At 37.1% G+C, this 22966-nt stretch overlaps 6 protein-coding genes across 6 annotated transcripts in view; all 6 read left to right on the plus strand.

Moving 5' to 3' along the window:
- The window catches only part of LOC103469977 (uncharacterized), a 13544-nt gene extending 12506 nt beyond the window's left edge, over positions 1-1038 (plus strand). The window contains exons 3-5 of the mRNA XM_008418072.2: positions 77-385; positions 738-842; positions 923-1038. Of these exons, the coding sequence (XP_008416294.1) occupies positions 77-385; positions 738-842; positions 923-1017 (509 nt within the window). The 3' untranslated portion in view covers positions 1018-1038. The remainder of the gene's footprint in view (positions 1-76; positions 386-737; positions 843-922) is intronic.
- Positions 1039-4884: 3846 nt separating this feature from the next.
- Positions 4885-7264, plus strand: LOC103469978 (granzyme A-like). Its single transcript, XM_008418073.2, has 5 exons — positions 4885-4973; positions 5091-5232; positions 5781-5925; positions 6243-6512; positions 6598-7264. The coding sequence occupies exons 1-5, from the start codon at positions 4910-4912 to the stop codon at positions 6745-6747; spliced, it is 771 nt and encodes a 256-aa protein (XP_008416295.1). The 5' UTR covers positions 4885-4909; the 3' UTR covers positions 6748-7264.
- Positions 7265-7529: 265 nt separating this feature from the next.
- On the plus strand, positions 7530-10162 carry LOC108166573 (granzyme K-like). Its single transcript, XM_017306628.1, has 5 exons — positions 7530-7986; positions 8101-8242; positions 9240-9384; positions 9464-9739; positions 9824-10162. Exons 1-5 carry the CDS (start codon positions 7926-7928, stop codon positions 9977-9979), a joined length of 780 nt encoding a protein of 259 aa, XP_017162117.1. The 5' UTR covers positions 7530-7925; the 3' UTR covers positions 9980-10162.
- Positions 10163-12363: 2201 nt separating this feature from the next.
- LOC103470643 (granzyme A-like) lies at positions 12364-14090 on the plus strand. The gene is made up of 5 exons (XM_017306637.1): positions 12364-12440; positions 12542-12683; positions 13032-13185; positions 13265-13540; positions 13625-14090. Exons 1-5 carry the CDS (start codon positions 12392-12394, stop codon positions 13784-13786), a joined length of 783 nt encoding a protein of 260 aa, XP_017162126.1. The 5' UTR covers positions 12364-12391; the 3' UTR covers positions 13787-14090.
- Positions 14091-16072: 1982 nt separating this feature from the next.
- Positions 16073-18822, plus strand: LOC103469979 (granzyme A-like). Its single transcript, XM_008418074.1, has 5 exons — positions 16073-16134; positions 16240-16381; positions 17740-17884; positions 18233-18514; positions 18594-18822. Exons 1-5 carry the CDS (start codon positions 16086-16088, stop codon positions 18765-18767), a joined length of 792 nt encoding a protein of 263 aa, XP_008416296.1. The 5' UTR covers positions 16073-16085; the 3' UTR covers positions 18768-18822.
- A 1032-nt stretch (positions 18823-19854) lies between these two features.
- On the plus strand, positions 19855-22306 carry LOC103469980 (granzyme A-like). Its single transcript, XM_008418075.2, has 5 exons — positions 19855-20016; positions 20135-20276; positions 21293-21437; positions 21685-21957; positions 22034-22306. The coding sequence occupies exons 1-5, from the start codon at positions 19953-19955 to the stop codon at positions 22193-22195; spliced, it is 786 nt and encodes a 261-aa protein (XP_008416297.1). The 5' UTR covers positions 19855-19952; the 3' UTR covers positions 22196-22306.
- The last annotated feature ends 660 nt before the right edge of the window (positions 22307-22966 follow it).

Genomic DNA, 22966 nt, shown 5'->3' on the forward strand with positions numbered 1-22966 from the left:
ATATATGTATATATATAAAATGTTATTTTTCTCATAATAATTTCCCATTAATTAAATCTTGATCCAACTCTTCCAGGGCCCGTTTCCCCTCAATCAGTGTCTGTGGACTTTGTGAACATCGATCACGTGAATCTAAGCTGGAACATCTCTGCACTTATGCAGACGACTTCTCACTATTACAATGTGACAATATGCAGCTTCATTTGTGAAACGCTGTCCTATTTCTACACCAATGGCTCCTCCCTTATGAGCATCAGCGTCTCCAATTTAAGTGCAGCCACAGAGTACTTCATATACGTTTCTGCTGTGGTTATTCATCTTGACCATGGGACCAACAGGAAATGGATTCTTCAAGATAATCCTACAACGTTAAAAGCTAAAACAGGTGGGAGGAATTTTAAGGGAAATAATACAATATTGATGTTGCAGGTCAATATGCAAATCTGATTTGTTATTTTGCCATATTACAATCAAACATTTCAGTGCATAAAAAATTCATCCAGCTAAAATGGCCCCCATTGGTAATCTAAGGTAAATGTTTGAGTATATCCTCTTTTCTGTCATTGTTTGAGTTCTAAAGCTGTACATTAATTTCAGAATCTTCTTCTTGCTTTGAAAGATGGGCTTAGTAGTTAGATAAGGCCTTGTAAGTAAATAAAATACAAGATACCTTTGAGAGATGCTGTACCTTGGATGAAAATAAATGTATTCTGATGTGCATCTTTTCTCTTCCACAGCAACATCTAATAAGACTCACAAAATCTTTTTCATCGTTTCGAATTCATTCAGTCTGGTTTTGTTGGCCTCTTCATTTTGGTGTATTTATCACATTGTGAAAAAAGGCAAGTTTTGATTTCTGTCTATAAATATGCATTTGAGTACTCATGTGCTAATAACACATTATTTTATCTCAAATCCACAGAGACAGTCCAAGACACATCGTCAGTGGATTCAACGATTGCTGAACTGTTACCACACAGAAGTGGGTCAGAAAAACTGGAAAATGTCATATTTTAGCAACCAATAAAAAAGTTTTACTTTGACCCTAAGGCAGAGGTTTCCAAACTGTGGGTCACGCCCCCTAGGTGCGGCGCCCTGGGAAGTCCATCCATCCATCCATCCATCCATTTTCTTGACACCCTTGTCCCTTAMTGGGGTCGGGAGGGTTGCTGGTGCCCATCTCCAGCTAACGTTCCGGGCGAGAGGCGGGGTCACCCTGGACAGGTTGCCAGTCTGTCACAGGGTAACACAGAGACACACAGGACAAACAATCATGCACACACACACTCACACCTAGAGGCAAGGCAACAGCTCTACCAACTGCGCCACTGTGCAGCGCGGGAAGTCGTCTGGATGGAAAAAAACAAAACATGAACGCTGTATGCTCTGCGTTTTTACCTTAGAATGGCCAACTCTCTGTTATTCCTCTGTCAATTTGATACAGTAGGGGCTTCTGCACTTCCCATATCTGTGTCTTCTGTCACTTTTATCAGCAGTTAAAACTGTTTAATCTGTTAACATGCCGTAACCTGTTTTTCCGAGCCGCCTATAAGCGCAACATGAGCGATACGCTGGGTTTACACCCGTGCGGCAGTGAAGGAGACCTGCTGCTGTGCAGAGCTATGCAGGTGTGTTAGAAACATGGCAGCAAAACGCAAAGAACTTTCACAGTTTTTCCCACCAAACTAACAGACTATTGAGTAAAGCAGTTGGATGCAGGTAAAGTTAGCTAAAAGATGACTAGCTAGCTAATGTCAATACAACACCTTAAGCTTGTTAACAAGTAGCTTGTAAGCTACTGGTGTTGTTGTCTATGTTCAGCTACGATTCATTTTGCCCCAAAAAAAGTTGATTCACCCCCCAGTCTGGAGCTGGGGCTCAGTATAACAGGGAGTCTCTAAGACTCCCCCCTCCCTTCGCTCACACACATCGTTCAACCAGACAGCTATTTGTAAGCCACAGGGGGGGCCTAGAAATAGTTTGGAAACCACTTGGGGGGGCGCAGAAAAAAAAGTTTGGGAACCTCTGCCCTAAGGAGACATTAAATTGTTTTTTGTTCAAACTGTGAAAAGTTTCAAGATGTTAGTTTTGTGTTACATTGTTGTGTACATTGCATAGATGCACATTAATGAAGATCTGTTTCATATTTATATAATCCGTTTAGTTTACTGGCTATCGGTCAAACTCCGTGCATGAACAGATAAGCTACATGTCAGCTCAGATCATACATCTGAGGTTTCCTTACATAAACCCTCTGGGCTCATTATTTCTTGAAAAAAAAACAGCTTTAATCTCACAATCAAATTCTCCATCTGTGTGTCTCTATTAAGAAGCAAGAACTCAAGGTCTCCACAGACAGGCCATCTTGTGGAAAAGAAGAGATCTTGTGTTCATTAGAATGTCTTGAGCACAATGTTGGAACGACCCACCATCACATTTTGCAACAGATAAACTAAAATTTGCTGATGAATTTCAGTTGAACATACTAAATGTGTCATGGTTTTGAAGACAGATGAGGATTAGCAGTATGATTACAGTTTTGTGATCGTGCCACGGTGAATATGCCGCTGAAGAAAGTTAAATGACTCCAGAAATGGCTCATGTAGAATTATTATGACGTTTTGTTAAAAACTGAGTATTTCTGTTGAAATTATGTTTCGCAGTTTATTTAATGTGTTAAATATATATCATATATATGAATATAACCTAATGTTTGAGATGTAGTTGGGTCATGGTTTTGGCTTCAGGCTAAGCCAAAAAAATCTTTGGCAGAAAAATAGTGTCTCTATTTTAAATGATAGTGAAATGTTTTTCTAATTGTTTGCCTTTAGCCAAGATGTTTGTTTCACAAAAAGGATGTTGCATCATGTCAGCATGTTTTCTCTGCAGCTATTTTAAATGAAATATTTTGCATTTGATTTGGTTCTTCTGTTTTTGAATTTTGCAGCTTAAGATTTGTACAAGACCAAAACTATTAATATTGTCTATGCCAATTAATCAAACACAAAGTTTTTAATATTCTTGCACTTGTAAGAATGAAGTTCTATAATTACTCATATTCAGGACAGATCTTGGTTTAAGTATGGATAGATATGTCATAGATGTCTCTATTTCATATGAAAGGGAAATTTAAAATAAGCTTTCTAGAACTGCTTACTAACAAAGAATAAAGAATAAAAGTGATGACTGAGCATAGTAGTCTTTCTTGTGCATTTATTACAATAGAATCTCTACAGTGTCTTAAATTTGATCTTTGTTACACTTAGATGTTTCAGGTGATACAGCAAACCACCTTTGCCCCATGTAAGAATTGACCCCTAAACCCTACAACTGGCTCTGCCACTCTTGACAGCAGAAACTGTCATCAAGTAACAGGGACTCAGTATTTTACCTCACTGTGGCGTAATTTTGACACATTTGTGCAGAATGGCACAAGAGGCCTGCTCTAACATAAATCTTCCGAGGGTATCAATAATTCTAGAATTTATTGGAAATGTGACAAAAATACACAAAATAAGGGCACACCCCTTTTCCCAGCACTGCATAATATGGACTAAGATATTATTATCACTATTTTTATTAAGTATTGCTATTCAAAAATATCAACACCCTTCCAAAAAAAATTTAGTTTGTGCTGAGATGACCCACAGTTAGTCTCATTAGCTCTTCATGTATAAGGGATTTTATGTTTTTTGTTTGTTTATCTTTTCGTTATTCTTTCACTTTAGTCAGACAAGTGCAGTGCTCCAAGAGGTTAAATATTACCAAGTACTACAGTGCCAAGTTCAGTTTTAAGGAGGACCTAAAAATGGAGGTGAGGAAAGCATTGAGCAAAAAGCCAAATGCAAGAAATGCCACTAAAAGACACCAAGGGCTGCTGACAAGATACAGTAACAGTGACATGGCATGAAAACAAGGTTCGATGGAGAAAGAAGGCAAAACTGAATGAAACAAACCAGGAAATCAAGTGGAACAAAGCAGCAAAAAGAAAATCATGGACTGTGAAATCAAAATTTAGATAGAACCAGGTATCCAGGGACTGGAATCCACCACAAGAAGGAGATCAATTTCTGGTTTCTCCAAGAAAGCTCTCTGTGTTCCTGCAGTTTAATCCACAAAAACTTTCACCGTAAAAATTGGGTCTTGTTACAGTGAATTAAGAACATGAACAGCCTCCTATTCTGAGAACATTGGTGGTCTAAACAATGGTTTCCTGGAGAATCGTATAAATACGGTGGGTTTTTGTATCATGGCTGCCTTAGTGCCACAGTCTTTGGACAGCATTGAGAATGCACATAACTTTTGCACCAAGGTCATATTGGTTAATAGTCACGGTGGCACAATATCAAGATAGATCCTGGTTGATGCCAATGGCTTTACTAGAGTACATTTAGGTCTGTTTACTTGTACTTTTACTAAAGTACATTGTTTGAGTACTTTCTCCACCACTGGTTGATGCATTGGTAAGATATCCATGGCGTGGGCTCCACACAGACCCATTGGTAATGAAGGAAAGTGCAGTGGCCACACAGGCCTCATCTCAAGGATTAAATCTTATCAGAACCAGAGGTCTTTTTCTGTTGCATCTTAGAAACAATTTGAGTTTTAATTTCGGACTTGAGTGGTCATTTTCTGGCATACACTGTAAAGGGATCCCAGCTGGTTGTGCTCGGACGGTTTCTAGGAGACCGAAAAGTTCAAATTAACCCAGCAAGGTCTGAGCTCCACATGCGGTAACTTTTGTTGATACAGGGTGTGGCAAAAGAATCACAATTTCATGATCACATATTTTTTACTTAATTAGGCATCTTAGTGGTCAGACCACATCCTTTGAGATAACATATAAAAAGCAGGGTGGGCAGAGTGAAGGGCACATACGTCTCCAGATCAAAGACACTGACAGGAGAAAATGTTATACCTGAGGGGGTATGTTGCTTTCGTCCTTGGTGCCTTTTTCCTTATTGCCAAATCCAGTGAATAATATCTTGCTAAATACTATCATTCTCTTGTTCATAATTTGCTCCCCTAATCAAGAGTCTATTTTGATGCTGTTGTGTGAAGAATTGTATCTGGATATCTTCCTGTGTTAGGTCATGGTTCTGAGATTATCAATGGGAAAGAAGTGCAGCCACACTCCCTGCCTTTCATGGCTCTGCTGACTTCTCTTAAACCAGATTGCGGAGGAACATTAATTAATTCCAATTGGGTTCTAACTGCTGCGCACTGCGAAGGGTAAGAACAATTTAAATTTTTCTTATTTATATGCATTTGGCGTGCATCTCAAATAAAAATAAGGAATATAATCTGTTGCCACATTGACTGGTTTTGGTATTCATACAGCACATTTCTAAGTTACCGCAGCAGCTAGTTGTGCCATAAGGGAAATCTAGACATGGTTATGTAAGCTGCGGCGTGTGTGTGCAAGCAGTTAAAAGAGGCTAAAAGAGATAGAGGAAAAGATAGAACCTACAACATGCTGGTCTGACAAACAAGAACGCAAAATAGTTTTAATCAGTTTTGTATAAATACGGACTTATCCATCATTACTCAAAAGTATAGTTAAGGTAGGTTACAACTTAACCATACCAATTGTGATGAAACAAATATTAAAAATGATGTGTAATTCATCAGTCTTGGTATACAGCAGTAATAGTAGAAAGAATGTTATATTGAATTTACAACTAAATTTACATAGTAAACCATCAATATCCCATTATTATGCAAGCTCTAATCTGTTAGATCTTAAGTTCCTTACTGGTACTATGTTATTGCTCTCTCAGCGTGAAGACTGTGATGTTGGGAGTCCACTCCATCAAGAACAAGGAAAAGGAAAAACCATACAGGCAGGTCTTTAAAGTGAAGAGCAGTTTTCCTCACCCTAGTTTTAATCACAAAACCTTTGACAATGACTTCATGTTGCTCAAGGTAAGTTTGCTTTGCAAATGAATGATTTTGTCTGGTTAACATAAAATTTCATGCATTGGGAAAATATTTAAGATTAAGACTCTACTTATATTTATATTTTACAATTAACTTTACTTTCACTTGATTATTATTATTTACTTACTGATGCCTTGAAACATTTCCTTTAAATTATTTTCTGCTTTCTTTTAATAAAATTGTTAATTCAACGGTCCTTTTCACTATTCTTTGTAAATGTACTGTTCAATAATATTTGAATAAACTTTTAACTATATATATATATATATATAAATACAGTAATTGTGATCTTTACTTTCCAGCTGAAAAAGGCAGTGAAGCGAACCAAATGGGTGAGACCTCTCAAGCTGACTACAGTTGTCAAAGACCCCGAGGAAGGTTCAGTCTGTATGGTGGCTGGATGGGGAAAAACCAGCATGGATTCAAATCGCTTGTCAGATGTTTTGATGTCAGTCAATGTGACTGTGGTTGGCAGAAAGAAGTGCAGCTCACCGGCTTTTTACAATCATCTCATAACTGACAACATGATTTGTGCTGGGTGGAATGGGAACATCCAAGCTGACACCTGTCAGGTAAATTACCTACCAGCCATTTACACAAATTTAAAATGCTGTGATTTTCCCAGTATTGCATTTTATATATTTCTTCTCTCTGTAGGGGGATTCTGGTGGGCCAATTCTGTGCGATGGAGCTGTAGTTGGAGTTACGTCTTTTGGACGTGGGTGTGGATACAAAACCAAACCTGGCGTGTACGCTTTCCTCACCGAAGATCACCTTGACTGGATCAAGACGACAGTGAACCAATGAGATAATCAATAAGCCTTGGTTGAATGTTGCTGTTTTACTCATTCAACCACTTTTCTTGCTCTCCTATGTTATACAACTTACATTTTCCTTCTTAAAGATGTATGCGCAGGCAGCAATTGAACAAATAAAAACTGAGCTTTAGCTTGTTACAGCAAACTTTAAAACCTGTTTGTGTAAATCACTTTATTAAAGGATTAAAAAGTAAAGTATTATATTTCTGGCCCTGTACCAGTAGATTAGCCACATACAAAAACCTCTGAGCGTGATGTTTTCTATGACAGCTGTAGCTGTACCGTCTCAAACAAACTGTTTAAACACAGCAAATATACTTCCAAAATTGATGGAATTGCAAAGATCTAAAAATGATCTTCACATGAGTAGATATAACATTTTGGTGGATGGTTGTTTTAAGACAGCAGAAGATGACTTTGGTTTCAGTCTCAGTTTGACAAGCTGTTATCTTAAGTTTGTGGGCAAAAACATAACTGTTGAAGCTACCAACCCCAAGGAATCAGACAACTTGAAAATGCAACAACACCCTTCAAAGTACTCAAGGGTAACAGTTTTTCCAATAAAAATGCAAAATAAGTTCATTTCATTTCTTTGTACTTTTCTCCAGCAATAAAGTTTAATAAAGAGCTTCACACCTGCTTTAATAAGTTAGGTATAGTTTTAAAATCTGTTTTGTGTCCATTTCCATGACAAAAACTAGAATTTTTCCCACATTATTGCTTATATCCACAGATAGGGACTGATCCCTTGCAGGGTGTGGATGACAACAGTCTTGCGCTGAAAGAGAGTTGAGCAGGAGTTTATTTAGGCAGCAACAGGTGGGAGGAATCAGCAATCAACAGCCAGTAGGAACGGGAAGAGCAGTTCTCCAAGTTGACAGTATCTCTGATAAATAATCATGTAAGGTCTGGAAAAAGTTGCCACTTGTTTCCTCTCAGGGACTGTGTGATGTCAATAAAATTAAAAACCTCCACCACAGTGGCCACCATGAGAAGTGCTAAACATTACCCCTTCAGAAGCGGTAGATCTGACATAATTTCATGATCACACCTATTTCGCCGATTCATACATTTCCATGGTCCACCCACATCCTTTGAGACTACCACATAAAGAGCAGGTTGAGCATTGTGAGGGTCTTAACACGTCAAACACCCTGTTAGGAGGAAATGTTCTCTCTGAGGGATTTCATTGGTTTCATTCTCTCTGCCTCGTTTCTTATCAAATTCAGTGAGTAATACTTTCTTAAATATTGTCATTTTCTTATTAATGCAATATTTCTGCTTAGCTAAGGGTTCAGCTTTCTCCTGTCACATCAAAAATTGTTTCTGGATGTATTGCCAGGTCATGGTTCTGAGATTATCAACGGGAGAGAAGTGGAGCCTCACTCGTTGCCCTACATGGCTCTCCTGGAGTTAAGCACACCAGTCTGTGGGGGAATATTAATTGATCCAAAATGGGTTCTGACTGCTGCACACTGCAAGAAGTAAGAACAATATTTTTTATTCTTATTTTGTAAGGATTCAGAATGGTTAGAAATAGAAAATACAATCCAGTTTTTCATTGGCTGTTTGTGCATATGTTGTTTTCTCTTGCACTTCCAGTTTGTAACAGGAAGCTATTGCTCTGCACGTTTGGATATTGTGCCCTGTGCAATTCAAGAGCAAACTGAGTAGATGGCCTGAGTAGGTAGCAACAGAAAGCCATTTTTTCTTGCTTTGCATGTGTGGAGTGCTTGTTGCTCTGTTTGTGTAATCAGGAAAAAAGTAGACGAAAAAGGGGATTTCATTAAAAACTATGCACCACCAGATTTTATGATAGTATGGTTCTATGATTCAGACTGAGCAATGCCTGGTCAGCTCATAAGAATATAAAAAAAAAGTCTCAGTCTTTTGTAAAGTTGTATTTCTACACCTTAAAGTATTTCTAAGTTTGCATGCATAACACAGTCAACATTTAAGCACATAGCATGTGAAGGAAGGAAAAGATGTCTTATATTTAGGTACAAATGTCTCTCGCTTCAAGAAACCTCGAAAGCCACAAAGATTCAGAAAACTGTCATCCTCATCAAAAACTTTGTGTTAAGTTTCATTTTCCAATTGAACAACTTTTGAGAGATTTAGCAACATGTAAAACCAGGTCAGAGTCAGAATACTGATTATGACTCATTAACACGTTCTTATTATATGTTACTTCCTGTTTTATGTATACACATATTTAAGACATACAGTTTTATCATTCATTACTCAAACTTGAGAGCAAAGTCAAGGTGGGTTTAAGCTTTTCTTCTCCAGCTGTAAGAAAAAAATATCTAGGATAATCTGTAATTCATCAGTCCTGCTGTGGAATATTTATAGACTTGTTCAGAAAGGAAAAGGTTATAAACAGTTGAAACCAGATGCTTTTACTAAAAAGATTTCTAAATATCTGACTGTTCTGTCTGACATTACGTTTAACACTACTGTGTTTTTGTTCTCTCCCAGGATTAAGACTGTGTTGCTGGGGGTGCACTCCATCAAAGAAAAGAAGAAGGAACAGCAGCTCAGGCAGATCCGTAAGGTGAAGAGAAGTGTTCCTCATCCTTGCTATGATAGCAAAGAAAGAAACAACGATCTCATGTTGCTCAAGGTAACTTTACAAAATTTGTGATCTTATCTATGCTGACATTGTTTCTAATATAAAATAATAGTGATATTTTCTTCTCCAGCTGGACAAAGCAGTGAAGCAAACCAAATGGGTGAAACCTCTCAATCTGAATAAAGTTGTCAAAGAGCCAGCAGCCGGTTCAGTCTGCAAGGTGGCTGGATGGGGAAAAACCAAAACGGATGCAACTACTATGTCAGATGTTTTGATGTCGACCAATGTGACTGTGATCGACAGAATGAAATGCAACTCAAAAGATTATTACAATCTTGCTCCTTATATAACTAAGAACATGATATGCGCCGGGTGGAATGGCAAAATCAAAGCTGATACTTGTCAGGTAAGTGGGCCTAAGAGCCGCTGACACAAATTTAAATGTTGCCGTTTCCCTAAAATGCATTTTATATACTTGTTCTCTCTGTAGGGAGATTCAGGAGGACCCATATTGTGCAATGAAGAACTAGTTGGAGTTACGTCTTTTGGGCGTGACTGTGGAATTCAAAACAAACCTGGAGTATACGCTTTCCTCACTGAAGATAACCTCAACTGGGTCAAGAAGACAATGAAGACAAGTGAATAAACCTAGTTTTTCATCCTTGCTGTTTAACTCTTTCAAGCACTTTTACGATTCCATTTGAATTTAACTTGCATTATGATGCTGAAAGATGTATGTGCAGACAAGTGAACAAAAGACTGAGTTACATCAAACCTTGAAAATAGTTTCTGAAAACCTGTTTAAAAGAATAATGAATAAAATATTATATTTCTGGCCATGTACTGTCAGATTAGTCAATACCAATGACCTTTGTGTGTGTGTTTTCCTTTCTGCTACAGCTAGAATGCTGCTATACCTACAACTAAAACCGGTTGTATGAAGATCAAAAGAAAGTTAACTACTATTTCTGTGGTTTGACTTGAAGGTGACGGGAAAACAAGTGATACTGTTCAAATGGTCCACATTTCAAACATATATCAAGACTGAAGATAAAACAATGGCAAAAAGATGTTGACATTTTCTTGAGCTATTATTAGTAACAAACAGCAGATAAACCAGGTTTTCCATGTTACTAGCCATGGAAGACAGTGATAGAATTACAAAAACAGTCTGATTTCATCTGTAGCAATGTTGTCAGCATCTTTATTTGGTGAGCAAAATCAAATACAGTGGACTACTGGTTTTGTAGGCTTCGGGATCAAAGCTGCCTGAGAAATGTTAAAATCAGCTAATACTGGGGACCTCAACCAAAAATGCTATCTGCCTGTTTTAATAGTTCAAACACTAACTGGCCTGCCTGCATTGATATGCATGGAGAAACCCTCCTTACTGCTACTGCAGAATCTTGATGCTGCAGCAAATCAGAGTCCAAGAAAATAAATGGCACTCACGGATTGGCTGCTTTGCAACTGTCGCTCAGTAGCGTGTCGAGTAACATCGTGACAAGGTATGCTTCAGCTTCCCATGCTGCATTTTCTTTTGAATATTTTAGATATGCTCTATGAAACAAATCTAGCAACATGCAGACTTTCTGCAAATAATTATAATTCCTGTTGTCATGTCCTCCTCCTCCATCGCCTTGTTGAAGTGAACATTCAGATAAACTCCACTCCAGAATGACCACAGACAAGAGGGATTATGTTGACTCTTTACTGAAGCCAGTTGGAGTAGGGTGAAACGGAGAAGTGTGAACATGCACATTTTCAAAAATAATACGCAGCAGCAAACAATAGTTTACACATAAATGTACAATAAATTTGCTCAGGAGGTAATATTTGGCTAAAGACTGTAAAAGTTCCTATAAAACAAATGCTGCTTTCTTACAAACACCTGCATTATTCTAAATAGACAGAAATATCAAATTCAAATTCCAGTGCTTTCAAAGACCAGCTCAAACTTAAAGAAGTTGCGATGTTACTGAGAAAATCCCCATACTTCCTATCTCCTGCATTGTCTCCTTTCTGTGAGATCATCAAACTATGGCAGACTCTGAAATGTAATACCTAATTCTGCCACTAGATGAAAACTAAGTGAACATTCTTACTGTATAAAACTGTGAAATGTCAATAAACTGACAACAAAATACATGTTACACAAAAAATTTTGCACATGCTGAACTGTGAATAAATATGAAGATCAATTATATCTGTAGGTAAAACACTGACTGAATGAGAACAATACCACAGAATGACTCATTTCAAAAATGTGTCTTTCTGTGTCACCTCTGACCTTATAGGTTTTGTAAAAATACCTTGTTGACAATAATCATGGTACGCTATTTAACAGATTAATAATGCAAGAATTATTTTGTACATGCTCAGGAATAACTCAAACAAGCAATATTTAAATGGAACCAAAATAACTAATTATTTTATGAGTCTCAAATGTTGGCCTCAATAGAAGAAAGGTGTACAGTTTCATGCCAAAAAAAAAAAAAAAAAAAAAAAAAAAAACGGAACAAATGCATGTTACCATGTCTGATTTTAAATTAAAAGTGTTATTTCATTTTCATTTCCATTTGAGTTTGCAGAACAACATCCAACTGGAGGGAGGCCTTGGTTACTGAGTGTAGGGTTTGCTGGTGCAAAAAGCTTTGCCCCGACGTTCCCACGGTAACCACCACCTGCATTCACTACATAATATAGATGTTCTCAATGCCACAAAATGTTTCCATTCTTGAATTGCAACTAGAGATCATAAGTCAGTGCATGAAATTTGAATATTGAAGTCTCCTCTGCTCATGAATGTGTTCTCACCTGTTTGTACTCTGAGCTGCATGTTGAAGAAATAAAAATAAAAATAAAAACCTCACAGCTGCTGAAGACCTTTTGGTTCTAATCTAGTGTTACCACAGACTTCAGCTTACCGGATCACTACGTGTGTTTTGCTGAATCATGCATTTCCATGGTCAGACCACATCCTTTGAGAAACACAGATAAAGGGTCAGCAWCCTGATGGGCGCATTCACCTCCAGACCAAAGACTGAGACAAGACAAAATGTTCTCTCTCAGGGGTATCATTGCCCTTTTCCTTATGATCAACTCAAGTGAGTAATATCTTAAGTGCTGCCATTTTACTTGAGAAGAAAGTTAATATCAAATCTTTACTATTATGGGATGTATTGTACCTTTTTGCTTTCTGTGTCAGGTTACGGATCTGAGATTATCAATGGGAAAGAAGTGAAGCCTCACTCGTTGCCCTACATGGCTCTGCTGGAGTCAAGCGAACCAGTCTGTGGGGGAATATTAATTGATCCGAACTGGGTTCTGACTGCTGCACACTGTGAAAGGTAAAAACAGGAACTCTTTTATGCATTTAGTTTGCTTTGTTGTGCACTGTGCCAATCACAAAACGGTATTTCAAAGCAATATATTTTCAACTTCTGTGTTTTATACCTAAAGTGTGTTTGTGTCACTACTGCCAGTTTTTTTTTTTTTATTGGATGGTGGTGACTAAAACCTCCAATCATTTTTAATTTTGACTTGATTATGATCATAACAAATACAATAATATTATGGCCTGCAATTTTACTAACCTCTTTATTTCCAAAATTGCCCTGCTATTTACCACACATGCTTAAATGTAATGTTTCTTGCTCCAGACCCATTTACTATGTAATATGTTGTTGCTGTCTCAGTATTAAGACTATTAAGACTGTGTTGCTGGGGGTACACTCCATCAAGGAGAAGAAGAATGAACAGCAGTTCAGGCAGATCCTTAAGGTATCAAGAAGTATTCCTCATCCTTGCTATGATAGCAAAGAAAAAAACAACGATCTCATGTTGCTCAAGGTAAGCGTACTTTGCAAAATTAGTTATCTGTACTTACATTGTTCATAACATAATATAACAGTCATATTTTATTTTCCAGCTGGACAAAGCAGTGCAGCAAACCCAAGGGGTGAAACCTCTAAAGCTGAATGAACGTGCCAAAGAGCCAGCAGCCGGTTCAGTCTGTATGGTGGCTGGATGGGGACAAACCAAAAAAGGCAGAGCTACTTTGTCAGATGTTTTAATGTCAGCCAATGTGACTGTGATCGACAGAATGAAATGCAACTCAAAAAAATATTACCAACTTCATCCATACATAACTAAGAACATGATATGTGCTGGGGCCAGTGGTAAAATCAAAGGTGACACTTGTCAGGTAAGAGATCCTAATGGTAGTTTACACAAAGATAAAAGGCTATTGTTCCAGTAAAATGCTGGTTTTCATTTCTTCTCTGTGTAGGGAGATTCAGGAGGGCCAATACTGTGCAATGGAGCTGTAGTTGGTGTCGCGTCTTTCGGTTACAAATGTGGAATCAAAAACAAGCCTGGAGTCTACGCTTTCCTTACCGAAGATCACCTGAAGTGGATCAACAAGACAATGAAGACTCCTGCAAATGAATAAAGGTTGTTCTTGAGTTGCTGTTTTATTGTTTAAAACTGTTGTAATTCAGCCTGCATTATGTTAGCAAAAAGCGTATGTACAAGCACCAAATGAACAAATAAAACGCTGAGTTTTTACTTCTCACAGCAAGGCTTGAGCTATTTCTGAAAACCACTTTAAACGAATGAAGAGAAAAATATTTATTTTCTTGCTCTGTACTATCGGATTAGCCATTAACAATCCGAGTAGATCCTTTTCAGCAGCAAAAAAGGAACTTTTTTAAATTTTTTACAATTTTTGTTTAAGGAAGAAGTGTGCCCAAGTTTGTTTTCAAGCTAAAGTATATTTGTGACCATATTTGCTATGATAATAAAATAAAAGCAAAAATAAAATGTTTGTGTGTCATTTCCCTCTTTCTTCCTCTGAATGTGTGACTGCCAGGTGTGGCTTCCAGGTGGAGCTAATCAGGAGTAATCAGAAAAACATTTAGAGGAGGATTTTCACACTACCACAAAATGTACCCATTGTTATCGAATAGTTATTCTGCATTGATTTTGAAGACTTAAGTCTATTCTGCCTCTGGCTCTATGTTCCCACCGATCTTCAAATGTGAGCTGCATTACAGTGGTAAAAATAAACAAAGAAAACCTCCACTTCACAGCTGCTGAGTAGCATTGGTTCTGGAGGCACTAAGTGGCTCAGTTGGCAGCGCAGATGAACAATGTGTTGAGGTTGTTGCCTGTGATGCAGTTGTCCTGGGCTTGACTCCTTCTCTCTCAGCCCTCTTTCTTATTAGATTGTTGTTTACGAAAGACTTCTAGTACAAAAAAAATAAACTGGTTCTGATCTGGTAAATGTCAAAACACATTTCAGATTGATAGTGTTCATCAGAACACTTCTTGTGTTTTGCTCATTTATGCATTTTGATGGTCAAACCACATCTTTTGCACAGGGAGAACATGCAAACTCCATGTGGAAAGACCGGGGCTGGGAATTGAACCCAGAACCTTCTTGCTGCAAGGCAACAGCTCTACCAACTGCGCCACTGTGCAGCCCCATTAAATTATCATAATTTACAAAATCATGCAAAGTTGGCACTTTTAATTGACTTTTAATGCAACTTTTAGAGCAACTTTGCATTAAAAGTGTCATTATTTACCGAATGACACTTCATGACAACAGTCATAGACATTCATAAAGACTTCTTTATGTTCATGACAGTGTCACGTCAGTCTTATGCACACCCCTTTAAATAAAGTGTTACCAAGATTTTTAAATAAAACAGTGAACCACTTCATTTTTTTACAGGTTCATAAGAAATAGAACCCCAGGAAAGCTCAATCTGGCCTAAGACTAAAGATGTCCACATAGCCCCCTCCATCTCTACTTCTATTAAAGATTTGTAAACAAACACCTTGCAAATATGCTTTTTATTATAAACATTTACTGTGGGCTGTTTTCTATTCATATACTAACAGCAACCAAAATGCAAAGTCCAGGTTCTCACTTAAGAGTAGTAAAGTAATAAAGGTTAACCATCTTTATTACGTCTTTACAACAACTTTACACAGAAAGTGGCAAGTTTGGGTCATATATATATCAGTTTAGTTTGGTGTAGCTGATAAGTAGGGCCTGGACATTGACACATACAGGTCGTAGTCAAAAAATTAGAATATCATGGAAAAGTTTATTTAAATCAGTAATTCCATTTAAGAAGTAAAATGTATATAGTATATTCATTCATTACATACAGACTGATACATTTCAAATATTTATTTCCTTAAGTGTTGAACAGAACTGTTTTTTTTAATACAATTGTGTAATGAATGCATGTTCCCCTGTCTGATTTTAAGTAAAAAGTTTTATTTAATTTCCATTTGAGTTTTCAGAATAACGTCCAACTGGAGCAAAAAGCTCTGCCCCGACGTTCCCACGGTAACCACCACATACATCCACTACATAATATAGATGTTCTCAATGCCACAAAATGATTCCATTCTTGAATTGCAACTAAAGATCATAACTCAGTGCATGAAATTTGAATATTGAAATCTCTTCTGCTCATGACTTTGTTCTCACCTGTTTGTACTCTGAGCTGCATGTTGAGGAAATAAAAATAAAAATAAAAACCTCACAGCTTCTGAAGACCTTTTGGTTCCGATCTTGTGTTACCACAGACTTCAGCTTACCAGATCACTACGTGTGTTTTGCTGAATCATGCATTTCCATGGTCAGACCACATCCTTTGAGAAACACAGATAAAGGGTCAGCATCCTGATGGGCGCATTCACCTCCAGACCAAAGACTGAGACAAGACAAAATGTTCTCTCTCAGGGGTATCATTGCCCTTTTCCTTATGATCAACTCAAGTGAGTCGTATCTTGAGTGCTGCCATTTTACTTGAGAAGAAAGGAAAGTTAATATCAAATCTTTACTATTATGGGATGTGTTGAACCTTTTGCTTTCTGTGTCAGGTTATGGATCTGAAATTATCAATGGGAGAGAAGTGGAGCCTCACTCGTTGCCCTACATGGCTCTGCTGGTGTCAAACAAACCACACTGTGGGGGAATATTAATTGATCCAAACTGGGTTCTGACTGCTGCACACTGTGAAAGGTAAAAACAGGAACTCTTTAATTTGTTATGTAATTAGTTTGCTTTTCAAGCAGCATTAGAAATAGAAAACAAAATCTGTTGCAACATTGACTGACTCTGCTTTGCTCTCCCAATCAATTTAAATAATGTTTAGGTCTGTAAAGGCAAACCGTCAGTCTGCACCTTTGGGTGCAACTAGAGATCATAACTCAGTGCACCTTTGGTTGCAGACTGACGGTCTGCACCCAAAATTTGAAAAAGGAAGCCATTTTCTTCTTGCTTTAAATATATGTAGTTCTTGTTGCTGCTTTTACACACAGAAAAAAAAGGTTAAGAAAGAACAGATTTACCTAAAAACTGCATAACCAGATTTTTTGACAGCGTTATTCAAAATAAAGTACCTTCAGGCTTGCATGTATCATTCAGTCTATGTGGCTCATATTTTTAAGTCAGAAAATCATCACCTGGTGTTAAGCTTTGGTGTTTGAACTTCAGGTTTCATTTTCTAAATGAACATTAAGTTTTGACACTAAATTTCAACAGGCTAAGGTCAGAATAGTGATGTTTCATTTTAGCACAATATTAATTATATTATCATTTGACCTTAATTAACTTGTTCATATTGTAAGTTGTCAAAAACAGAAAACAGCAATCTTTGATGCAATAAGGTGCAGATATCACTCATCACTATTCTGACTGTAGCCACATGACTTTAGAAGTGTTGTTCCCTGAGAAGCATTTACATCAAGTTTCACTTTCCAAGTAAGCGAAATAAAATATTAGTATCGACCATTAGTCCTTTTTGCATTTTGTCAAATTATAACCAAAACTTTATTGTGGAAAATGTGCATCATTCTTATTAATTCTTCCAAATAGAAATATGAATTATGGTGCAGCTTTCATATTAAATAACAATCACAGTGAATCAACTCACATCATAAAAATATCTACTGGTCTCTTTACAGGCTTTTAACTTACTGGCTTATTCCAAGAAAAAAAAGCTGCACGATTATAGCATTCTTAAGATAATGTGCAATAAATGAATCATGAATAATGTTCATAATTCACTTAAATTAATCATAGTAGATTGATTCACTAATAATAAAGTAGGAAACCTTTATATTGTAATAACTATGGACGCACTACATAAATCTCACTGTTTATTCAATGTCACATGCTGTTTTTATTTTAATTATGTAAAGCACTTTGAAATGCCTTGCTGCTGAAATGTGCTATACAAATAAAATTTGATTGATTGATTGATTGATTGATTGATTGATTGATTGATTGATTGATTGATTGATTGATTGATTGATTGATTGATTGATTGATTGATTGATTGATAAATCCAACACCATACTGTGCTTTTGTTCTTTCAGCATTGAGACTGTGTTACTGGGGGTGCACTCCATCAAAAAAGGGAAAAAAGAAAAAATGTACCGGCAGGTCCGTAAGGTGAAGAAAAGTGTGTCTCATAATAAATATAATAAAAAAACAGAAGTCCATGATCTCATGTTGCTAAAGGTAAGATAACATTTTACTACAGGAGGAAGTTTATGCGTAGATTTGTCTTGGAAAAATACTCTCAAGGAAAACTATAAAACATAATTAAAAGTTGGTTTTGATTTGGTCATTGACAAAACAAAGCATATTTGCTTCTTGACTCAACCAGTGATCTTCAGTCATATGATTTTATCTTTCAGTTCATGAACTAAAATATTAGCTTGAACCAGGTTTAAGATTCAAACTCTATCAGATATGGTTCAATTGATTTAAGCTTCTTTATTGTGTCTACTATATAATTTTGTGAACAATTTAAACTTTTAACCTTATAGTTTCATGTTTATAGTGATCTATTTTCCCCCCATTCAGTTGGATGAACCCGTGAAGGAAACCGAATGGGTCAAAGTTCACCAGCTGAGCAGTGTTGTCAAAGACCCAGTAGCTGGCTCTGTCTGTCTGGTGGCTGGATGGGGAGCAACCAACAAAACCAAAATTAAAATTATGTCAGATGTTTTGATGTCTGCTAAAGTTACTGTGATTAACAGAAAGAAGTGCAACTCTGCGGAACATTATGACAATGACCCATATATTACCATGGAAATGATCTGTGCAGGGCCAGATGGGAAGAAAAGTGATGCCGACACCTGTCTGGTAAATTAGCCTTTTAGCCAAAGTTTAAAACATTGTTATTACTTTAGAATGATTTTCACGTGTTTCTTCTTTTTCTTAGGGTGATTCAGGAGGACCAATATTTTGTAATAATGTTCTAGTTGGAGTCACATCTTTTGGGGGATCCAAGACTGAGCCCTGTGGATCAGTGAAGAGGCCTGGAGTTTACACTTTCCTATCAAAAGTCCATCTCAACTGGATCAAGAACACAATGAATACCTCTGAAGCTGAATAACTTTTCTGACGGATGCAGTTACATTTCTCTAACCTCTATTTTCATTCTTCCCTTTGTATTCAACTTGCATTATACGTATAGATAAATCACAAATAAAAGCCAAACAAATCATAGACTGATGCTTTACTGTCATGACAACTGTGTATGAAAACCAAATAAAAAAAAATAAAACCATATATCTTTGGTGTTCTTGTTGTAGTCATGTCAGCATATCATTTGCATGTGTGTGAACCTGTATGTCTCTGTGATGGACTGTTCAGCATGTATCCCTGCCTCTCACCCAATGGGTGCTGCATGCTGCAGACAGGTACTACCTCCCCCATGATGCTGCAAGGATAACAGCAGGCATAGAAAATCAATGGAATAAATAGTATAGTGGTTGTGGGCTGCTGTTGGAAAATACAACTTTTTGTGGCATTTAATAAAAACCTGAAAGAGGTAAATATATAATTTGAATTGGGATGCCTGCAACATGGTGGCTAATGCCATATTCAAATGATACCTAAACCTCTTATGTCTAATATAAGACATACTATAGGTGCCAAATGGGTCCTGACAGCAGTACACTGCAAAGAGTAGGAACTATGATGTTTATAATTTGCTTTTAGTTAGCAGATTCCAGCAATTTTATTACCTAGTAAGTTAACAAATGACCTATTCTGTGTGATTTTTGTTAATATTTCTTTTACCTATATACCTATAGTATATGTCTTATATTAGACATTAAGTAATATAAGAGGTTTCTATTTTAAAAAGAATGAATGTCAAACACAACAGTAAAAAAAAGTTAAAATTTAATATTTAGACTTTATAAACAGACCCTCTTCCAAATGGTCAAAATGTATGCAGGCTTTGCAACTTCCTGTACCTTATTTTTGAAAAGAGAGCGTTGCAAAACCTTAAACCCCTCCTCCTGATCTTAGCAGTTTGTTCCCACGTCTGCACTCACCTACACTCTGATGATGTTAAAACCCCACATCACGCTGACTAACTTGGTTCTGATCGGTACTGGTAAATTTCACCACAGGCTTCAGACTGACGGTGTGCTGCAGATCATTTTATCCATTTCGCTGACTCGTGCATTTCCATGGTCAGACCACATCCTTTGAGAAAAACACATAAAGGGCAGGGTGATTGTCTCCAGGGGCACAATCATCACCAGATCAAAGACAGAAATAAGAGGAAATGTTGTCTCTGAGGGGTTTCGCTGCTTTCATCTCCTGTGTCTTCTTATTTTCTTTCAACTCAAGTGAGTAATAGCTTCTTAAATGCAGTAATTGCCATAGATATCAGTTATGTTTTGTTTTAGAATGGTTCTTTTGTTGCTTTTTTGTGAAAAATGTTATTTGGATATCTTCCTGTGTTAGGTTATGGTTCTGAGATTATTGATGGGAGTGAAGTGAAGCCCCACTCGCTGCCCTATATGACTCTGCTGAAGTCTAAAGTGCCGATCTGTGGAGGAATATTAATCGATCCCAAATGGGTCCTGACGGCAGCACACTGCAAAGAGTAGGAACTATCATGTTTATAATTTGATTTTAGTTAGCAGATTCCAGCAATTTTATTACCTAGTTAGTTAACAAATGACCTGTTCTGTGTGGTTTTTGTTAATATTTCTTTTCTAAAGAATTAAAAGCTGTTGTCTTTGGAGGCATTTTTTTTATCCCCCCGCCCCCGATTGTGTACATTGTGCAAAGCAAGAATGAGTATGCATGCTGAGTCACTGGAAGCATCATTTCCTTGTTGCATCAACAGATTTCCCCCCCAAATGATTAAAAATAAGAAAGCACCAAATAGCTAGTAGAGAGCTGATGTCATTTTTTAACCAAAAGCTTTACAAGCATACATATTGTATGTCTTCTTTAAAACAACTTCCATTTGCTTATGTAGTGACCAAAAAATAAATAAAAAATTACATTCAGCTCCTTCGTCATGCATGGGGTGTCATGATGCATTTCAAAAGTGCATCCTGCACGCTAAATATGTCTCACGTGTCATCTCAGACACCGAGTCTACGCACATGACCGTTTCTGCTATTTGCCATAAGGAACAGAAGTAAGTCACTGAAAGAAACCACAGAAACCACAAGGGAGCTTTTCTGAGAATCATTTCAGCATTTCAATCCCGCGACTGATTTTGCGTGAGAAAAATAAATGCACCCCAAGGTCTAATTAATTATTAAACATCAGTGGCATGCAAAAGTTAAAAGTAGGCTTTGCATTCTGGTGAAATGAACAGAAACTTAGAAAGCAACATTATGTTCTGCACGGACTAAAGTAGATCAGGAAGCTCTCCATTGAGCTGTGTGCGTAAGGGTGGTCAAGCTGCAATGGACTTAGACAATAAAAAGAAACTTCTTGAAACACCTAGAATGTATTTCCTTAAAACATGCTATTTCTGGTGTTTTATTTCACCATTTAATACTAACAATTGTTATTTTTCAATCACGTAAGCTGTTTAACCAGACTTTTATTGCACTCACTTTGTCCTGTTGTGAATAATGCAGTATTTTTCTGCTCTTGCAGTGTTAAGACTGTGCTGCTGGGGGTGCACTCTATCAAAGAAGAGGAAAATGAAAAACAATTCAGGCAGGTCCGAAGTGTGTCAAAACTCATCATCCATCCCTGCTACGATGACAATGAAAAACTCAATGACCTCATGTTGATCAAGGTGAGACTTTAACATGCTAAGTAAATAAATATTTCACATATGTCTAATTATAAATCAGAAATTCAGTAAGTCACATTTATTGTGGTGGAAACTATGCTCTTAGTTGTTAGTGCCAGCGTTTTTGCCTAAAATGATTGTTCGAGCAAACTAAAATGGTCCAAGCCACTGCATTTAATATATCACATATTCTAAATTTAAATATTTTAACTACAAATCATCAGCATCTGTTGTGCCACTTTTTTTTCAGATTAACAAGCCAGCAAAAAAAACCAAATGGGTTGAAAGTCTTAAGTTGCAAACTGCTGTAAAAGACCCAGCAAGCGGCTCCGTCTGCATGGTGGCTGGATGGGGAAAAACAAACAACGTTGGCAAGATGTCCGACGTCCTGATGTCCGTCAATGTGACAGTAATCGACAGAGAGAAGTGCAACTCTCCAGATTATTACAACCTGAAGCCGTATATTAATAAGAACATGCTTTGTGCTGGGTCAGATGGTCGAAACAATGCAGACACTTGTCAGGTAAAACAGGTTTCTATTAGTTAGAGGTTGATTTATTCTGAAAACAATCACCACATGTTTCTTCTCTCTCTCTCAGGGGGATTCGGGAGGACCAATACTGTGCAAGAACGTTCTAGTTGGAGTCACGTCATTTGGGAAGCTTTGTGGCGTAAAAAAGAAACCTGGAGTTTACTCTTTCCTGTCAGAACGGCATCTTAACTGGATCAAGAAGGCAATGAAGACACCGAAAACTGAATAACTCATATCTACTTTGTACTGTTAAATTCTCACATTCCCTTTTCTGTCTTGCGTGTTTATTTATTTTCTCTTATTTTTGACTTTTAAATATTTTATACAAATTGAAAACATGTGCGGTCTTGACTCATTACAGTAAATAAAAGTTTAAAGGACAAGAAGTTCTTGTTGGAAAATGTAACTAAATGGGCAAAAGTATAAAATAGACACCTTCCTCAGCCTACTTTCAGAAACAGGAAAAGCACTGAAAGGTAAAAAAAAATAAAAAATCCTTTCATAAAGCTCTTCAGATGTCTCACCACATCAAGTCCTCAGAGACAACTGAAAACATTTTACTTCAGACTCATGCAGAAAATATACAATCAGTTTTTCTTTGAATACATTTGTCATTCACATTTGCTGAATCGGGTGTTGGGAGGGAAACACCTCAAAATACACAAGGAACACGTGCAAACTCCAGTCAGAAACATTTCAGTTCCATCAAACTTGAAGAACAGAACCTCAAATATGAAACCGTTTTAAATCGTCAATGTCTAAATTGTGGAGTGCAACAATTACTTGAATGCATGTGAGAACAAACGTTTTCTAACCCGGGCAGAAAGTGGAATTCCAACGAGTAGAAAAATAGTTTGTAAAGTAAAAAACTTGCTGATGCTTTTAACACATCTCACAATTAAAATTAACCTCTAAAAAACAAGCAAACTTCAGCTGTTCAAGAAGAAACTTTACTCTTCCTTTAAGCATAAAGAGCAGGTCATATATGACTTACACTGCC

Source organism: Poecilia reticulata, linkage group LG9, assembly GCF_000633615.1.
Source record: "Poecilia reticulata strain Guanapo linkage group LG9, Guppy_female_1.0+MT, whole genome shotgun sequence".
Lineage (NCBI taxonomy): Eukaryota > Metazoa > Chordata > Actinopteri > Cyprinodontiformes > Poeciliidae > Poecilia > Poecilia reticulata.

Bases quoted from the DNA above. Each gene is read 5' to 3' on its own strand.
- LOC103469978 (XM_008418073.2), top strand. From the start codon at position 4,910: ATGTTATACCTGAGGGGGTATGTTGCTTTCGTCCTTGGTGCCTTTTTC. The intron at 5,233-5,780 runs GTAAGAACAATT...TTGCTCTCTCAG, and splicing joins ACTGCTGCGCACTGCGAAGG to CGTGAAGACTGTGATGTTGG. The intron at 6,513-6,597 runs GTAAATTACCTA...TTCTCTCTGTAG, and splicing joins TCCAAGCTGACACCTGTCAG to GGGGATTCTGGTGGGCCAAT.
- LOC108166573 (XM_017306628.1), top strand. From the start codon at position 7,926: ATGTTCTCTCTGAGGGATTTCATTGGTTTCATTCTCTCTGCCTCGTTT. The intron at 8,243-9,239 runs GTAAGAACAATA...GTTCTCTCCCAG, and splicing joins ACTGCTGCACACTGCAAGAA to GATTAAGACTGTGTTGCTGG. The intron at 9,740-9,823 runs GTAAGTGGGCCT...TTCTCTCTGTAG, and splicing joins TCAAAGCTGATACTTGTCAG to GGAGATTCAGGAGGACCCAT.
- LOC103470643 (XM_017306637.1), top strand. From the start codon at position 12,392: ATGTTCTCTCTCAGGGGTATCATTGCCCTTTTCCTTATGATCAACTCA. The intron at 12,441-12,541 runs GTGAGTAATATC...TTTCTGTGTCAG, and splicing joins TTTCCTTATGATCAACTCAA to GTTACGGATCTGAGATTATC. The intron at 13,541-13,624 runs GTAAGAGATCCT...TTCTCTGTGTAG, and splicing joins TCAAAGGTGACACTTGTCAG to GGAGATTCAGGAGGGCCAAT.
- LOC103469979 (XM_008418074.1), top strand. From the start codon at position 16,086: ATGTTCTCTCTCAGGGGTATCATTGCCCTTTTCCTTATGATCAACTCA. The intron at 16,135-16,239 runs GTGAGTCGTATC...TTTCTGTGTCAG, and splicing joins TTTCCTTATGATCAACTCAA to GTTATGGATCTGAAATTATC. The intron at 17,885-18,232 runs GTAAGATAACAT...CCCCCCATTCAG, and splicing joins ATGATCTCATGTTGCTAAAG to TTGGATGAACCCGTGAAGGA.
- LOC103469980 (XM_008418075.2), top strand. From the start codon at position 19,953: ATGTTGTCTCTGAGGGGTTTCGCTGCTTTCATCTCCTGTGTCTTCTTA. The intron at 21,438-21,684 runs GTGAGACTTTAA...CTTTTTTTTCAG, and splicing joins ATGACCTCATGTTGATCAAG to ATTAACAAGCCAGCAAAAAA. The intron at 21,958-22,033 runs GTAAAACAGGTT...TCTCTCTCTCAG, and splicing joins ACAATGCAGACACTTGTCAG to GGGGATTCGGGAGGACCAAT.